At 35.2% G+C, this 17,747-nt stretch overlaps 2 protein-coding genes across 3 annotated transcripts; both read left to right on the top strand.

The window, feature by feature from the left end:
* Nucleotides 1-216: 216 nt before the first annotated feature.
* Nucleotides 217-4,352, top strand: gla (galactosidase, alpha). Its single transcript, XM_039655198.2, has 7 exons — nt 217-488; nt 1,198-1,372; nt 1,999-2,176; nt 2,256-2,347; nt 2,801-2,962; nt 3,088-3,285; nt 3,398-4,352. The coding sequence occupies exons 1-7, from the start codon at nt 331-333 to the stop codon at nt 3,671-3,673; spliced, it is 1,239 nt and encodes a 412-aa protein (XP_039511132.1). The 5' UTR covers nt 217-330; the 3' UTR covers nt 3,674-4,352.
* An 833-nt stretch (nt 4,353-5,185) lies between these two features.
* Nucleotides 5,186-17,483, top strand: btk (Bruton tyrosine kinase). 2 transcript variants are annotated; one of them, XM_039655200.2, is made up of 18 exons: nt 5,186-5,286; nt 9,754-9,909; nt 10,159-10,263; nt 11,408-11,489; nt 11,678-11,806; nt 12,601-12,665; nt 12,761-12,951; nt 13,696-13,758; nt 13,882-13,936; nt 14,171-14,253; nt 14,495-14,622; nt 14,709-14,783; nt 15,015-15,186; nt 15,750-15,966; nt 16,072-16,136; nt 16,222-16,340; nt 16,429-16,586; nt 16,710-17,483. In XM_039655200.2, the coding sequence occupies exons 2-18, from the start codon at nt 9,769-9,771 to the stop codon at nt 16,776-16,778; spliced, it is 1,917 nt and encodes a 638-aa protein (XP_039511134.2). In that variant the 5' UTR covers nt 5,186-5,286; nt 9,754-9,768; the 3' UTR covers nt 16,779-17,483. The 2 variants fall into 2 exon arrangements, with proteins under 2 accessions (XP_039511134.2, XP_039511135.2); XM_039655201.2 differs by lacking the exon at nt 5,186-5,286 and adding an exon at nt 8,241-8,344.
* The last annotated feature ends 264 nt before the right edge of the window (nt 17,484-17,747 follow it).

The following is a 17,747-nucleotide window of genomic DNA, read 5'->3' as shown; positions in this document are numbered from 1 at the left end:
ATTCCGGAGTAGCATTTCTCTACTGTAATTTTTAGAAAATACATTACATCAGCGTTTGAGACAACAGACGTTACAGACGTCAACACTTAATGTGTTTAACTCAGCAGTGCTCAGATAATTGTGCGTATTTTAACTTCTCGTTGTTTGTAAAAGACAAAACACTATCACAATCCAATAAATAGCCAAGAAATGAAATCGTTTGTGGGTTTTGGTTTGGTGGGAGCCTGCGTGTGACGTCAGGTTTACGCCTGACCTGAGCGACACGCCGTGAACACGGAAGTGTAACAATCTGTTGCCTTTAGATTCAGACATTCATCAGCGCAAACTAACATGAGTGTGTCAAATATAGTCTTTGTCGGGCTTGTGTCTTTATTCCCTGCTTTGGCGCTGGATAATGGCCTGGCGTTAACTCCGACCATGGGTTGGTTACATTGGGAGAGATTTATGTGCAACATCGACTGTGATGCGGATCCTCAGAACTGCATTAGGTGAGCGCGTGACCTGATGACTGCAAATGTGCATACTAAAAAGTATTATTTAGTGTGTATTTTAATATATGGTCTGTATATGAATATGGTAATTAGTCAGTACCATAGTATATGCCAGACTATGCTATGGAATTATATCACGTGATTCTGCTACAGTAATTTTTGTATTCGGAAAGTAAAAAAAAAAAAAAAAAGGAAGACAAAAAAGGAGATTCACAAGGTAAATAAGTAGTTGGCCCAATGTTCAGAGTTGTTATAAACATAAACTATGTGAATGTGTTGTGACTGACACGTCTGGTGACTGTCACCTACAATAAAAAATTAAATAAAGTTTTAACTACCTTTTAAGCTTCACTAATTTATTTTAAATGCTCCTGTGGTAATCAAGAATCTTTTAAAATGGTTTTGTAATATAGTAGATGGAGTCAAATAGTAGATGAAGTGAAATTCCCAAACATCTATTTTTACGTAAAACTGATATTTTTATGCATAAATGGTATCATTGAGTGATACCATCATTGAGGGTCAAGACAGCTGAAGCATGTGATGTAATATCATATTTTCAAGAGGGCAAAGTGCAGTTATGGGTCTCATACTCTTTAGAACAGATGCTGTTTTCACACTTACACACACAGACAATCTGTCAAGTACAGTGGGCAGATGTTCGACCATGATACCCTCTTCCTAATGCCCTTGTGTGTCCTGGCAGAGAGGAGCTGTTCATGGAGATGGCAGATGTGATGGTGAAAGAGGGATGGAAGGAGGCTGGATATGAGTTTGTGTGCATTGATGATTGCTGGCCCTCGCACGAGAGGGACGCTCAGGGGCGTCTTCAGGCTGACCCAAAGAGGTTTCCAAGTGGGATCAAAAAGTTGGCTGATTATGTGGGTATATGTTGGCATCATAAAAGTCTAGATGCGGGCTGCATCTGGCTCACATGAGGCATTGCCTAGAATTGACAGCATTTTTAAAATCTACTAGCCCTTATGTCATGTAAACAACTTATGATTTTCAGTTTGAAGTAAAATATTTAATATATTGTCCACAAAAAGCATCATATCGCCTACGAAGATGGCTTGAAGGCTCTGGTTAATATCTGCTTTTGTTGAAAAGGAGGGATCAAAAGAAGCAGCGGTGATATTCTGCTTAATTAAAATAATCAAATAAAATTTAAAATAATAAATTAATTTGATAATAAATGTTTGGTGTTTGTGGCAGAAAAAAAGCATATATGGTTACATATATGCCAATTTTAGGATTTACATGATTATGTGCAACCTTTAATGCCTTTATGTCCACATAAATGTCATCTCAAAGGTGAATTAGCATACACTTAACTTTCCACAGGGCAATAACTTGCTATAACTTGGCTGCTCCAAAAAAAAAATTGTTTGTTATATATCGCCCCCTACTGTTGTTTTGCTTCTATTACAGTTAAACTCACTTCTGTCTTAATGTACTATAAATTGTAAGGTGAATGTATATTTAAGAAGGTTTATTGTGTTCTCAGGTCCATGCCAAAGGTCTAAAGCTGGGAGTATATGCAGATGTTGGCACGAAGACATGTGCAGGCTACCCTGGGAGTTTGGGATACTATGATATCGATGCTAAAACCTTTGCTGACTGGGGTGTGGATCTGTTGAAATTTGACGGATGTTTCATGCCTGACTGGCATCAGCTGGGAGAAGGTAAGTGGATTTGCAAAAAAAAATTCCGAGTTTTCCTACGAAATTCTGTGTTGTACTACACCATCTGGATGTTTCTTAGGTTATATGAACATGTCGAGAGCTCTAAACCAGACAGGTAGAAGTATTGTATACTCCTGTGAATGGCCATTATATGAGTGGCAACACCAACAGGTGAGACACATGGAGATATTTTAATATAAGGTGAAGTAACTTTTTACTTTCACAACATTGCTACAATTGTGGGATAGTCCACCCAAATATAAAAATCATGTCATTCAAGATTTGTATGATTTTTTTTCTTCTGTGCAACTGATTCAGAAGATATTTTGAGTAATGTTGATAACCATACAGTTTAAAAAGTTTTTTTTATCCATAAAATGGAAGTCAATGGGATCCAAAACACACTGTGATCAACATTCTTATTTTTTGTTCCGAATAAGATAGAAAGTCATACAGTTTTGGAATGACATAATAATGAAATACATTTCAATTTTGGTTGGACTATCCTTTAAATATAAAACTAACTACTAGCATATTTCTAAGTGGATTCAAATAATGCTTCAAAAAGTAGAATTAATTTTCTTAAATAATGCTTAGAAAAGTGTTTTCTGTATCTTTTGTCAGCCTGACTATGAAGCAATTCGCAAGACCTGTAACCACTGGCGTAACTATGGAGATGTGTATGACCAGTGGACAAGTGTGACGGGCATTCTGGACTGGACGGCTGATCATCAGAAGATCCTGGTTCCAGCGGCAGGACCAGGTGGATGGAATGACCCTGACATGGTATGAAGCATATTCATTTAACATTACTGTTAAATCACAATCACAAATTTACATTGGTAATTTAAAATAAGCTCTGTGCAAAAAAACTTTAAGTCATATCTTATTTCTGGTTATGATGCCTCAAGCTGATCATTGGGAACTTCGGTCTGAGCCACGATCAGCAGCAGACTCAGATGGCCTTGTGGGCTATCATGGCTGCCCCGCTTCTGATGTCCAACGACCTGCGAAACATCTGTCCCAAAGCCAAAGAACTTTTGCAGAACAAATACATCATTGCCATTAACCAGGACCCTCTGGGGAAGCAGGGCTATCGTACATTAAAGGTGAAGCATCTTAGCCCACTTTACAACTAAATTACGGTCTTAACCCACCATTTGTTTCATTACGGTATCTGTCTGTGAGCTCAGCTGGAATGCATTTATTCCCTGTTCACAGGCTGATAGTTTTGAGGTGTGGGAACGGCCCTTGTCTGGCAACAGGCTGGCCATGGCAGTGATGAATAGACAGGAGATTGGTGGTCCACGCCGATTTACCATTTCTGTGGCAACGCTGCCTAGTTGGCAGCTCTGCAATCCGAAGTGCAACGTAATTCAGATCCTCCCCATGTACCAGGAAATGGGTGTTCAGGATCTCTTGTCAAATGTGATGGTCCAAGTCAATCCTACAGGCACGACACTTCTCATTGTCAATCCTATCAAAAGCTATACATGAAGACATGATTTGCAAAACAAATGGTATGGAAACATATAAAATTCACTGTTGCACTGATGTGATCGAGTTATACTTCCTGATATTTTTTTTTTTTATTGAGAATTTTTTTTCCTTTTGAATACAGCTATAGAATCCATGTTTTAATTTTTTAATCAAAATTAATCAAATCAAATTTAAAAAAAAGTTGTAGTTATATCATTTGTTGTACTTTAAAACAAACACAACTCACTTTAACTCTAACACCGACAGAGTTTATACTTACACACCTGTATTACCCAGCCTATCAATGTTTTCGGTTGACTAGAAATGAACTACTACAGAAATCGTCTCAGTCATCCATGAACTGTTCTACATCATATGAAAACTTACAATGTGTTAAAGAGTTGTACCGTCAATTTAACATGCATAAAGAACCTCAGGGATTTTACTAATCATTTGGCAGCTTAGGGCTTGGCCTGAAATGTATGCAATTATTATGAATCAAATGCTGTATTTATCCATCTACTCAATCTAATTCTCATGTTCTTATAAAAACTTGTCATACTGGCATAAAACACTAGTTTTTATAATACCAATAATACGATTTTCTGTACCAACAAATGTCAAATTATCAAAAATGATGTGTTGTGTTTGAAAACATGGAATTGTTGGAATAAAATGGGTAACTTTTCTTTTGATACTTTTGACTCACTAAGGCTAATTAAATCATTTCAACACACTTAATTGAAAATTTTAATTGTTTCTCGATGAATGCACACACTATCTTAATGACATTTACACAACAGGATGTATTTAAACAAAAAAAAAAATAGGTTAAAACCCTTAACCACCAAAATGTTACATTTATTTTATGAAATAGCTCAATTCCTTTCCAAGAACTAATAAGTGTGTGTTTTAATAACAAAGATAAATAACATTTAACCAAGTCATAAATGTTAAGCTAATTTAATTTGCTATGAATACATTGTGTAATAGCACCACCATGTGTTGAGGAGGCGCATGACTTGTTTGCCAAGTGGGTAATAAGGTTCATTCCTATTAATGCACCACACTTGCATAAATTGGTGGTATTGTGGCATATGGCCAAAAATCACCCAAATGTTTTTTTGGAATTATGTATTTTATACATGAATGGTTGACATGTGAGAGCAAAACGAATGTGTCCACTAAGATCAAGCCATTACAGTAGCCTACATTAACTTACTTTATTGATAACAACAAATATTCAAACCATCCAAATTTCATGTACTTGTTTTCTGAATAGTTGGTGCTATAACAATTTAGAAACCATTTGTAATTGTCTTATTATTCGAAAGAGTCTGGTAGGCTTTGTATCAATCGGATTCAGCCTTATGAAACTGATTATCAGAGTTGTGGACAGGTCAGTTAGATGCGGCACACTTGAGTATCATCAACAGAAAGCATTAACGGCAGCCCTGCATGAGCGACAGTATGAAAATGAGCAGGAAGCAAAAGGGGAACTGAGTAACAAGAGTCCTGTGGTTGGGTGGAGTTTTGTCCAATGTTGATCACGTTCACAGTCCAGTTTAATAACCTGCACTCAGTCTGTCTTCATCCTGGTGCCAGATCACAGTGGATAAAACACAACTTGGGTAAGATATCTTAAAGTTTCTTTATTAGCTGAAAACTGTTCCTCCCTCAAAGAGTAAGATTGTGCAATTTGCCATTAATTGTGACTGGTCAGACGTTGAGTAATGTTGCTTGAAAAGATTAGACGAGACTAACCAAAGCAAACACGAATGTCCAGTTTCAAAGACAAGTTTAAGTCCAGTCCCAGAGTAAAATGCACGTTTGAGCTGTTTTAACTGAAACTAATTTGCACTGGCATGTCTTAAATTATGTCAGTGCCTTTGTTTTGTCTCAATGCTGTAATTCTTTTATCTACGGCATGTTCATAAAAGCTACTTAAATATCCTAATTTAAGTCCTAATCCTGGGTTAATCTAACCCTAAATTATTAATTAAAAAGGAACTTGAGATTTTAAATACAATGTAATAGAGGCACACTCCATGATGGTGTTTTAAATTGACCTGACTAATCTATTTTAGCTCCTATTTCTTTTCTGTGCAATGCTGTTTGTAAGTAAATCAACATTCCTTTACAATAATAATGGCAATAGTTACAATATCTCATTTCTTAACATTATTTAATGTATTAGCCAACATGAACTAACAATGAGCAATATATTTATTACAGTATTTATTAATCTTTGTTAACAGTTAAAAATACAACTATTCATTGTTTGTTTGTGTTAGTTCACATTGCATTGTCTAATGTTAACAAAATACAACTTTTTATTTTAATAATGTATCACTTAATGTTGAAATTAGCATTAACTATTGATAAAAGCTGTAGAAGTATTGTTCATTCTTATTAATTACTGTAGTTAACTCATGTTAAATATAACCACAGCATTTACCACAGTGGTTTAAAGACACTGCAGGGTTGATAATATCATTAATAAGGGTTATTTATATAGGGTGCAGCTTTTTTATGTATTTATATTTCTTCATGACTGCAGATGCCTTTCTTCAAAGTGAAATCCAAAATAAGTGACCAATTACGAACACAAGAATCAGGCTAGTGTTTTTATATTGTAGACATGCGCTATGTCACTTCTTTTAGCCAGAGTGTAACCAAACATGGAAGATATGGGGGAACTAATTGGTCATTAATAACTCATATTTATGAGGGAATCCTCTTGATTGTTTATAGTGGATATAGGCCTGTTTTTAACACTGTAATATTCATAACTAACATTTAAACAAATGTCTATTCACACCTTTGTGTGCAATGCAGTCAGAAAATATCTAACATCTATGCTTTGTATTTGTATAACATGATGAAAGAGTCCATTTTGATGGATCTCAATGATGTAAACATATGCAAATTCAAATTCCATCGAATAACATTTACTGTCATATTCTAATGTCATTCATAACTATTTGGGACATTCAGTAGGCTATGCCCTGTTTTATATTTCATTTTAAATTATTGTTAAAGTTTTTCAATTGTTAAACCTAAACGCTTTGATTTGGAAATTGGATAAGAACAAAACTTCAATTCAATTTACATTTATTTGTGTAGCACTTTTCACAAAACATATCATTTCAAAGCAGCTTTACCGAAAATGCATGTCTACATTACAATTTAGAGTGACCTGTTATCAGAGGTGACTGTCCAAGTAATGGATTTCAGAAATGTACATATAATCCCGCAGATAGCTAACATTGTATTAATTTAAAATAATGTATTACTTTTAAGGCAGAAACATTGAGCTCATTGAGGTAATGGATACATGTTGTTAATAAAATTATTAGTTTAGTAAATTGGATTACGACACCACTGTTTTCTTCAGGGCTGTTTTATAGCTGAATCAACATTGTGTCATAATTGACCAATTTCACCACATCAACCCTGTTATTGAACTGAATTGAATTAACACTGAACTGACCCAAACTGAATAACGACAGCCTAATGTAGAGCTGCTTAGTTGAATTTAACTCAGTTCATATTTTTACAGTTATTGAAATGAACTGACTTCAGCTGAATAATCATACTATTTAAATTGAATTTTGTCCACATGAAACAATAAGCATAACTTTGCTTAAAATAACTAAATATTGCGTTTGAGTTTTATTTAGCCAAGTGAATAAGCAAATTATGAACCACAGAGGTGTAGATAAATTGTGGTTTAATGCGCCAGGCTGTCGTTTCCCTCCCTCCAAACATGAGCCATACTTGCATACTTATCATTCAGGAACCTTACAGTCGCAGGACACTCTAGAAGGTTCCTCATGCTCAACATCACTTACAATGAAAAGCAAGTAAACTGCTAACCATAGGGACTGAGTACATTAATGTGTGTGCATATGCTAAATTCTCAGCAAAAAAAAATAACAGATTATATATGCATCATGATTTGGCCTAAAATTAATTTGCACCTGCCCTGATACTAAGTAGGAAATTATGGTCTTTTTAAGAAGTATAGGTTCAATCAACAAATGGTTACACTTGTGCAACATCTGCCTGGAAAAAAACCCTGATGTGAAACAGAGACAAGCTTAACAGTAATTATCTGACTCGTACGGCTTACTGATGCTGATACGAACTGTTTCCCCTTCCTCTGTATCACAGATCAACATTGATGCAACTTCCCTGTATACGCTTTAAAAGTCATTGCCCTTTGAAAAAGTTGTCAAGCTTTCATGGTAAACAAGGCTGCTATAACCAATACTTGTGCACTGCAGTCCTGACTAAACTAACACCAAACCCACACCATTATCACCCCGGTGTAGAGTGCGTTTAATACTGCAGCAGATGCTTGTGCTATTTTAATTGTAAATTATTAAGATATAGTATCGACTCAAATATTAAGAGCTGGTGATGTTCGTAATTTGTCACATAGGCTGCTATAAAACGTTTTGAACTTAACTTGTCACTTTTTGTGACAAGCTTTTGAAGGTGTCAAAAGGCGGTGGTGGCAGAAGAAGAAACCAGGAAATGCTTGCATGGTGTTTAAAAAAAGGGAGTTTAGTTTCTCTACCACAGAGCACAGACGACTCAGCATTTAACATGTGAGAGAAGCGTATTGCAGAGGCAGTGAAATTGATGAAGAGAACTAACTGAGGTTTTAAAGGACACTGAGAGGTAACTTCACCAAATGCTTCTCTGGATTAAACTGTGTTATTTGTGGCACTTTTATTTAGATTACTAGAAAGATATTAGGATATTAAATAGGATTTAAGCAAAAAACAGTCAACCTTGTAGAGGCTAATCTTTATTGACTCATGTAAATGTGTCAAGTTACATTAGGTTAGTGATTGTTGTACAAACCTAAAAGCTGTATTCAGTTAAAAAGCACAAGGAAATTCAATGATTAACAAATGTTTTTTGTTTTTTTTCCCTCAACACATTCTTTCTCATCCATTTACTGGATTCAATTGAGCCCTTATGATGTTGCATAATGTTAAGAACGAATGTCAAAAAGTTGTGCGATGTATTTGTTTTGTGCTACATAAATATTTCAAACTTCAGTACTGAATAAGAATATTGTTCCTAAGACCTATAGATTGCATTAAACTACGACGCAGGCCTTTAGGAGAGAAGGATGTGAATGTTTAGTTTTGGTATGTAGATAATTACATGATGCGTGTGGTTGTAGGTTCACAGCTTAGATCAGAGCAGGAAGAACCATTCATGATCTACAGGAGGAAATATTGGCAACAAAGGATGTCATTGACACTGACAGGAGGGCTCATGCAAACCATTTCTAATCACACACGGCTCTCCCAAATCCACCTTTAGACAAGCAAGATCATTGTACAGATCTGTTGGAAAGCAAAGCTGGATGTAGCATAAATGCTACCATTAGATATTAACAGTTGGATACTAACATCTGGAAGCAGACTGGTTTGACTGCAGAGGACATAAAAATAAATGAACAAAACTAAATAAATATTGACATATTTAAATGCTAAATACCAGTGCTGTGAAATCGATTAATCGTGAATAATCGCATCGTCGAACATAAAAGTTTGTAAATATATATGTGTGTGTGCCTGTGTATATACTAACACAGTCTCATCCCAAAAAGTCATATAACTGACGTCTTGGGACGTCTTTTGACCATACGTCAATATCCGCCTTTTTAGGGCCCCCTTAAACGTCGGTAGATGGCGATCCCGGGCCGTCATACAACTGACGCTTTACCTTTAACGTCAGTTAGGTGACGGGTTAGGTTTAGGGTTAGGTTTAGGTCTGGGGTTGAGTTAGGATCCCATAACCTCATCTACTGACGTTTAAGGGGGCCCTAAAAAGGCGAATATTGACATATGGTCAAAAGACGTCCCAAAACGTCATATACACACACATGCACGCATACAAGCATATATCTATTTACAACCTTTTATGTTATATAATACATTACCACTATATAATACATATACCAACACCAATTGTTACTCATCACTCAAAAAGTTAACTACCATGAAATCAAAGATAAAGACATGACATATGTTCAACAAAACAGTTTGTTTTTTCCCTCTAAATTCACACAGATAAAAAAAATTAACATGCCAGACAGCATTCTGGAGGAGGTTTTTATAAAACGGTCCCAGCAGAAGAAGAAGACCTCACCTTTAAACTTCAAAGAAAGGCTGTTTGTACTCACTCAGGACAAAATATCCTACTACGACTATGACGTTGAAAAGGGGGTATGTATGTATTTTACATTTTCTTACCATAACAGTAGATGTTAGCAAAATTACTCTTTATTTTGACATGAATTGTAAATTCACTCTATCTGTTGTCAAAATCCATCTTATTGCATCTTATTTACGATAATCCATTTCACTTGGATGTACGTCACAATACAGAAGAAACAATCTAACGCTACATTGTGACTTTAACATATTTACTTTTTTATTTTTTTTATTTGTTGCATAATCCTACTGATTGTTTAGAAGAGGAAAAGCCTGAAGGGTTATGTGGACATTGAAAAGATCAAATGTGTGGAGATTGTTTTACCAGAAGACAGCGGACCTCCTGACCGACTCTTCCCATTTCAGGTGGGTCTCTACAAATACTTAAAAACCATTCAAGACTACACATTTTTGTTCACCAACTTCAATGGGAACTCTATGTTGGTCTTTCTAATCATTTTAATGTGCATTCTATTTGTATGTACTGCAATAATGTTACTTCCACTTCCCTCATTAATATATTAAATATAATCATGTCTTCCTTTTCAATTTGAAATAAGTGTCGCTGTATCTCTACTAAAAGTTTCAGCATTAGCTGTCTAGTAAATATATGCGCTAACAACATTGAAACTGTAGTGAGCTGATAGAGTGCAAGAAGAAACACTGCTCAGGATTTCAACCATGATATGAGGCTAAGAGTAATAGAGCAGAAGTGAAACCTTTCCTCTCCAAAGTCTGAAATCAAAGGAACAACAGAACTCAGAACAGGTGCTGTCTGTAAAACTGCTAGGCAGACAAAAACACTGTAGGCTAGCTAGCTTTAGCAACTTAAGCACGAAAAGTGAGTTTTCCATCTTTAGAAAGACCACCGACAAACAGAAAGGGCACCAGGAAATGAACGTACATTTTGTGGTTTCCAGTTTCTGATATATATATATATATATATCTTTATATAAAGTTACTTTTGATGAAACCTGTATGTCTACTTTGCAACCTTTGAAAAAATACTACTAAAAAGAAACTAGGTGTAATAAACAACTGTACAGTAAATTAAAGGGATAGTTCACCCAAAATGAACATTCTGGCATAATTTACTTCCCCTTAAGTTGTTCAAAGCCTGTATACATTTCCTTTCTTTGCTGACCACAAGAGAATATATTTTTTGAAGAATGTTTGTAACCAAACAGTTGTGGCACCATTGACTTCCATAGTATCTTTTCCTCCATAGTATGGAAGTCAACTGGGCCCATATGTTTGATTACAGACATTCTTCAAGTTATCTTTCTTTGTGTTCGGCAGAAGAAAGAAAGTCTTACAGGTCTGGAACACCTTGAGGGTGAGGAAATGATAACAGAATTTTCATTTTTGGGTGAACTATCCCTTTAAGCTACAAAAGAAAAAAGGAAATATTTGGCAATAATAGATTATGTTGAAACGCAACAGTTCATCTAGGCCAAAGTCATAGCCTATATAACTTTATATTGTGATGTATTTTTCTTTTCTCACACAGATAATCTATGACGAAGGTCCCCTTTATGTATTTGCAAAGTCTGATCAAATTCGCAGGCACTGGATACATGAATTAAAAAATGGTCAGTAGCCTGTTTATTTTAAGTCATTATCACAAAGTCCATTCAAATTAGTGAGCCACCTTTATGTGGACTACATTATAGAAAAGATAAAAAGAAAAGTATGAATGTTTCCCATAACACAGTATTCAAGTCCTATGCAAAACTCTGTTTATTTAATGTAAATGGTTTCCAATGTACCTATCTTAAAGTGGTGCAGTCCAACAAGGACCTGATTCAGAAGTACCACCCGTGCTTCTGGGAAGATGGCATCTGGAAGTGTTGCCAGCAGGAGGTGAAGCAGGCCATGGGCTGCAGGGTGGTGGAGACCAAAAATGGAGGTCTGTAAAACTAAAGTTTGAAAATAACTTATAACACTGCTGCCGCAACTATAAAGTTCAGAACGTTCATGTCGTTAAGAGTTTTCACAGGTGGATTTTTCTGCCAAATCGTACAGAAATCTTCTCACAGTGTTTCCCTCAATATATCTGGGACTACTGAATCTACAGCGCAAAACTGCTCAGCATGACCAGTGTAGTCCAAACACTTACTAGCCAGTTAATGAATCAAAGGCATAGCAAAACCAGTTAGGGCTGCGTATCTCAAAAGCATCGTAGGCCAAGATCGTACCATTGCCACCAATGGTCTCTGCTCACAATGCTTTAGAGCTCAGCTCAGTGTAAAATGTTACGTGTTGTCATCTTGTAATTACAGTAATTCTGTTGTAGGGACAAAAATTTTCAACACAATGATATTACTCAAAATATCTTTTGTGCTACACAAAACAAAGAAAGTCATTGAGGTTTGAAATGACATGAAAGTATAAGTAAATGATGACAGAATATTCATTTTCTGGGTGAACTATCCCTGTAAGGCCAATTATTGTTTTGCATTTATGCCACCTCTAAATTATCTCATCCTTTGACAATGGAATGAGTATTTCTTCCAAATATTATTCCCTAAAAGTAGGCTACTCAGAGAGTTTAGCTGAACAACATAGCATGACACAATAACGATCATTTGTGATTTCCAACCGTATTCAACAAGGCATCACTGCATCATCAATTCAATATTTAATCTAATAAACATCATTTATATATATTCAATGCATGTCCATATTTATTTCCCCTCTAAGGGTTTTTCAAAAGAGGTACCAAGAATCGTGATTCCAGAAAGCCTCTTCCGCCAACACCTGAGGAGGTCAGTTACACGTCTATTTGGTCAGTGATAATATATTCATAATGTACCATCAGATTTATCCTTTAAAAATGATCTGTGTTACTCTCTTGCTTTAGGAAAAGCCTCCCAGGCCTCTGCCCCCCCAACCACCCATGCTCCCCCCAAGCTTCAGTGTGGGCATGACCGTTATAGCTGAATATGAGTATACACCAGTGACTCCCCATGACCTAGAGCTGATAAAAGATGAGGAGTACACGCTCTTAGAAATCAACGACCCCAATTGGTTTAAAGCCAGAGACAAATATGGGTAAGAGACGGCAAAATAAATGAGTACATGACTACCCTAGTGAAAAATCCCTTTAACAAAATGTACTTAAAGTAAATGTTTATACATTTTATTAATTAATAGAAATTTATTTGGAGTACTTTTTTATTGCACAATGCACATTTTTTTAATATAAAATGTTTAATGTTTAATGCCTAAAATGTTTAATATCACTATTAGTAAGGATATGATCTCTGTAATATCAGTCCTTATACACAATATTTCAATAATTCATTATAATTATGCAATACAATTTTTAACATGTACCAAAGTATACTTAGAATAGTATGTATAAGTATATCTTTAGCACTTTTTCTGGATAACTAAAGTGCATTAAGTTCAAAATTAGTTGTTCCAATTTTAAGTATTAAAATAAAAAAGTAAGCAGACTTTAAGTATATCAATTGCATTGTATTTATATAAAGTACATAAATAAGTAAATGTATTTGTAGAATACTTAGTATAAAATAAATGTATTTCAAATACATTGTAGTGTATTTATTTTTCAATGTGGTTTTAATGCATGATGCATCTGACATCAAGATTGTCTTAATGTGCTAATGGAGAATGTATTTGATAAACACATGAACTGCTGTCGAATTATTTGCATATCTGTGGAAACTTTTACAGGCTGTGGGCAATAGTTAGTCAGGTGAAACTTGCTGTGTGTGCAATCAGGACTGTGTAGATATGAAAAGCATTACTGATCTCCTACACTGCTTACAGAAAAGAAGGCTACATCCCAAGCAACTACATCGCTCAGGCCTTGAATGGATTGGAGAAATATGAGTAAGTATATATTCAACAAAATGGACAACTACAGCTTTCTACCCTAGTTAGAAAAGGTGAACAATTTAGAACCTTATAAACACAGTTCAACCACATTTTAACAGATTGTTTCCTATCTTGTAGTTGGTACTGTAAGAACATCAACCGCAGCCAGGCAGAGAATTTACTTAAAACAGAAGTAAGTATGGAGGAATGGTGGCAATCAAAAACATAATTGATTTATCATCAGAAAAAAAAAAAAAACTATATGATTGGAATAAAAAGCTTTCTTACATATATTTTGTAGGTTGAATTGGGATAAAATGTGCCACTTTTTTACTTTATTTTATATTTTTACTTGATTTCAGCTATAGCCTATTTGTTTAATGTACAGTGTGTGTTCTTTTATTAAAAAAAAAAAAAAAAAAAACAGAATAAAGATGGCGGTTTCTTGGTGAGAGATTCGGGCAAATTCACTGGAAAATACACTGTCTCTGTGTTCTCCAAGGCTGGTGGGTGAGTTTGATCAAGCTACACATTTGTTTCACAGGTTAACTTATCAAAATGAAAGTGGAACACTGTCCATACGGAAGAGAGATGTAAATCTATCCATGCAAAACTTGGACAAGTCCTTTCACAGTTCAAGTTTCACACTGTATAAATTGTCATGAGACTCCCATTGTTGCTCTTTGTGAGACAGATTTTAGGTTTGACTTGAATCCCAAATGATTGAACTTCATTTCTGGTCTCTCTCCAGGGACACTGTTTGCAGTTGCAGACACTACAACATATGCGTCACTGCAGATGGCCAGTTCTATCTAGCAGAGAAACACAACTTTTGCAATATCCCAGAACTTATTAATTACCACCAGCACAACGCAGCAGGTAAATCTACTCGCATGTGAATACTCAATGACAAATGATGGCTCTAAATGTATTTAATCAAAGCAATTATGTCTATTATGTTTTAGGACTAGTGAGCAGACTAAAATACATTGTGTCAAATCGGGCTCGTAACGCTCCCTGCACTGCTGGTCTGGGTTATGGTGAGTTTATATTTGTTAGAGCATGGCACTAATAGGGCCAAGGCAAGGCAAGGCAAGGAATGCATGAACTGATAAAATGCATACCTTGAATATAATGGATTGGATAAATGCACCTGCTGAGTATATAAATGTAAACATATACGTGTAAATATTTGGCTGTATGGTTTTAAGAGTTTTTAATAGTGTGGATGAAAACGACATGCTAAAATTGCCCTCTACTTTTCATTCCAGGAAGTTGGGAGATTGACCCCCGTCAACTTACATTTATCAGAGAACTTGGCAATGGTCAGTTTGGAGTGGTCAAGTATGGGAAATGGCAAGGCCGTCATGATGTGGCCATTAAAATGGTCAAAGAGGGTTCAATGTCAGAGGATGACTTCATTGAGGAGGCCAAGGTCATGATGTAAGTAGAAACTACAATACGTTTATTTATATTTTTTTAATTATTATTATTATTCAGCAAGGATTTCGCATAAAGGATGTTTTTTTTTAACAATCTATTCATTAAGAATCCTGAAAAAAAAAGGTTCCTCAAAAATATTAAGCAGCACAACTATTTTTAACATTGATTATAATAAGAAATGTTTCTTGAGCCCTGAATCAGCATGTTAGAATGATTTCTGAAGGATCATGTGACACATGATGCTGAAAATTCAGATTAGCAATCACATGAATAAATGTTTTAAAATATTACAATTTAAAAAAAATATTTAAATTGAACAACAAAGTATTAAATACTCCACAATATTACTCTTTTTACTGTTTTTACTTATATTTTTGATTAAATAAATTCAGCCTTGGTGAGTGTCAGAGATTCTTTCAAAAACTTTAATTTTGAACAGTACTGTTTCTCCTGTGATTGTGATTAAAGTTGTTAATACACTTGATTATTCATTGTTAGTGTTTATGTCTCGTTTTTCATTCAGCTTTATTTCTCTATAATCATTTTCTGCTGTATAACACTAGGAAACTTTGTCACGAAAACCTGGTCCAGCTCTATGGCGTCTCCACAAAACAACGACCCATCTATATAGTCACAGAATATCTTGCCAATGGATGTCTGCTGAATTATTTACGAGAGGGCCTGCAGCACCCCTCTAGTATTCTTCTCCTTGAGATGTGTAAAGATGTCAGCGAAGGCATGTCCTACTTAGAAGCCAATCAGTACATCCACAGAGACCTGGTTCGTGTAACACAAAAATATTCCTCAACTGGAAGAGATATTTTACTATTAAAATTTCCAAAACGTTTTTTTTTTTTTTTTTTTGTTGTTGTTGTTTTCTCATAGGCTGCTCGGAACTGTTTAGTAGACTCAAATGGAACTATTAAAGTGACTGATTTTGGATTGTCAAGGTAATTGAATGCATGGCGGACAACACTATTTAAGCAAAATTCGCCATACATTCTCTCTGCATATAAATTATTGGTTTTCATACAGGTATGTACTGGATGATGAATACACCAGCTCTGCTGGTTCAAAGTTCCCAGTGCGCTGGTCGCCTCCGGAAGTCCTCCTTTACTGCAAGTTCAGCAGCAAGTCAGATATTTGGGCATTTGGTGCGTCACTTACCACTGCATTTCCTGCATAACTTTACGTTCTGTCAAACCAAGTGTTTTATTTTCTTTTTTGTTTTTTGTCTGACAGGTGTTTTGATGTGGGAGGTATACACTCTGGGCAGAATGCCTTATGATCGGTGGAACAACACAGAGATAGTAGAGAAGATTTCTGCTGGACACCGGCTTTATCGACCACAAATGGCCAATGACAAAGTTTTTTCCATTATGAACAGCTGCTGGCATGAGGTAGACAGCTTTATACTAATAGTATAATTTTGTGAATTAAACCTGTTATCTATTAATGCAATGTTATCTATTAAACATGACAAAAGTCATATAGTTAAAGTTTATGCCCTCTCTTTTTTGTAGAGACCAGATGAGCGCCCCACGTTCGTAGATCTTGTCATGACCATCAAGGATTTGCTTTTCAATATGTAATCGACATTACTACTGTGCCCCCTTGAACATTAAGGATACAGTCCACCATGTGCCATTGAAAGAATCATTATGCAACTTGAATAACCTCCTCAATTCATTTCTTTCAATAACCTGAAAATGTGAATGCTGTATTACACATGGCTTTGATCTTTTTTTTTTATTATTTTAGTTTAAATTGTTGCAAGGAAAAAAAGGAGATTGGAATGTGATTTCTCATTTAACATTGCAGTCTTACAAGCTATGTTGTATTTAGTCTATAGCCTAAACCTCCCCTCAGTTTCATATTTTATTCAAAAGCTATCTTTAATATTATTGCAATTATTTATAACAGCAAGAGTGACAACAATACAAATTTAGGACTGTATTGTAATGACTGTGGCTGTGTATTGACATACAAAAATATAGCTCTATATATATATATATATATATATATATATATATAGAGAGAGAGAGAGAGCGAGAGAGAGAGAGAGAGAGAGAGAGAGAGAGAGAGAGAGAGAGAGAGAGAGAGAGAGAGAGAGCTAACTAGCTAAACTTTAGTAAAACGATCTCTCATCTAGAATAATTCCAGGCTTGTAGTGTAAATATTTTTTATTATTATTCAAATCACATTATCTCCGGTGGTTGAAATCTGATGGATATTTAATCTAAACTTTGTCTCTTATTCATCTATCTGTGTACTGAATAAAACAAGAGTTTCCAGTATTCCTCTGGCTCCAGTCTTCTTTAGAGTGAAGATTCTTTTACATTTAAACATGATTTTAATGAAAAGTTTTCTACATTAAAGTATAAAATGGTCTTATTTCTCCATGCCTGGTCCAAACTTACCTCCAACATTAATTTCCACAGTTACACTTACAATAAGGTTTCATTAGTTTACATGAAGAATGAACAAAACTTCTGACTACTGCATTTTATAATTAGTTAATTTCAATATAACTAACATTATTCAAATCAAAAGTTGTCTGT

The sequence above is a fragment of the Pimephales promelas genome, chromosome 9 (genome assembly GCF_988280905.1).
Source record: "Pimephales promelas chromosome 9, fPimPro1.hap1.1, whole genome shotgun sequence".
Classification (NCBI taxonomy): domain Eukaryota; kingdom Metazoa; phylum Chordata; class Actinopteri; order Cypriniformes; family Leuciscidae; genus Pimephales; species Pimephales promelas.
The sequence above is the reverse complement of the archived record's forward strand: the minus strand, read 5'-3'. Positions and strand labels throughout refer to the sequence as shown.

What these genes read in the sequence shown, in the direction of transcription:
- gla (XM_039655198.2), top strand. Translation starts at nt 331, where the DNA reads ATGAGTGTGTCAAATATAGTCTTTGTCGGGCTTGTGTCTTTATTCCCT. An exon ending in CTGGCATCAGCTGGGAGAAG is followed by an intron (nt 2,177 to 2,255) that starts GTAAGTGGATTT and finishes GATGTTTCTTAG; the next exon opens with GTTATATGAACATGTCGAGA. An exon ending in ATGAGTGGCAACACCAACAG is followed by an intron (nt 2,348 to 2,800) that starts GTGAGACACATG and finishes ATCTTTTGTCAG; the next exon opens with CCTGACTATGAAGCAATTCG.
- btk (XM_039655200.2), top strand. Translation starts at nt 9,769, where the DNA reads ATGCCAGACAGCATTCTGGAGGAGGTTTTTATAAAACGGTCCCAGCAG. An exon ending in GTCAGATATTTGGGCATTTG is followed by an intron (nt 16,341 to 16,428) that starts GTGCGTCACTTA and finishes TTTGTCTGACAG; the next exon opens with GTGTTTTGATGTGGGAGGTA. An exon ending in TGAACAGCTGCTGGCATGAG is followed by an intron (nt 16,587 to 16,709) that starts GTAGACAGCTTT and finishes TCTTTTTTGTAG; the next exon opens with AGACCAGATGAGCGCCCCAC.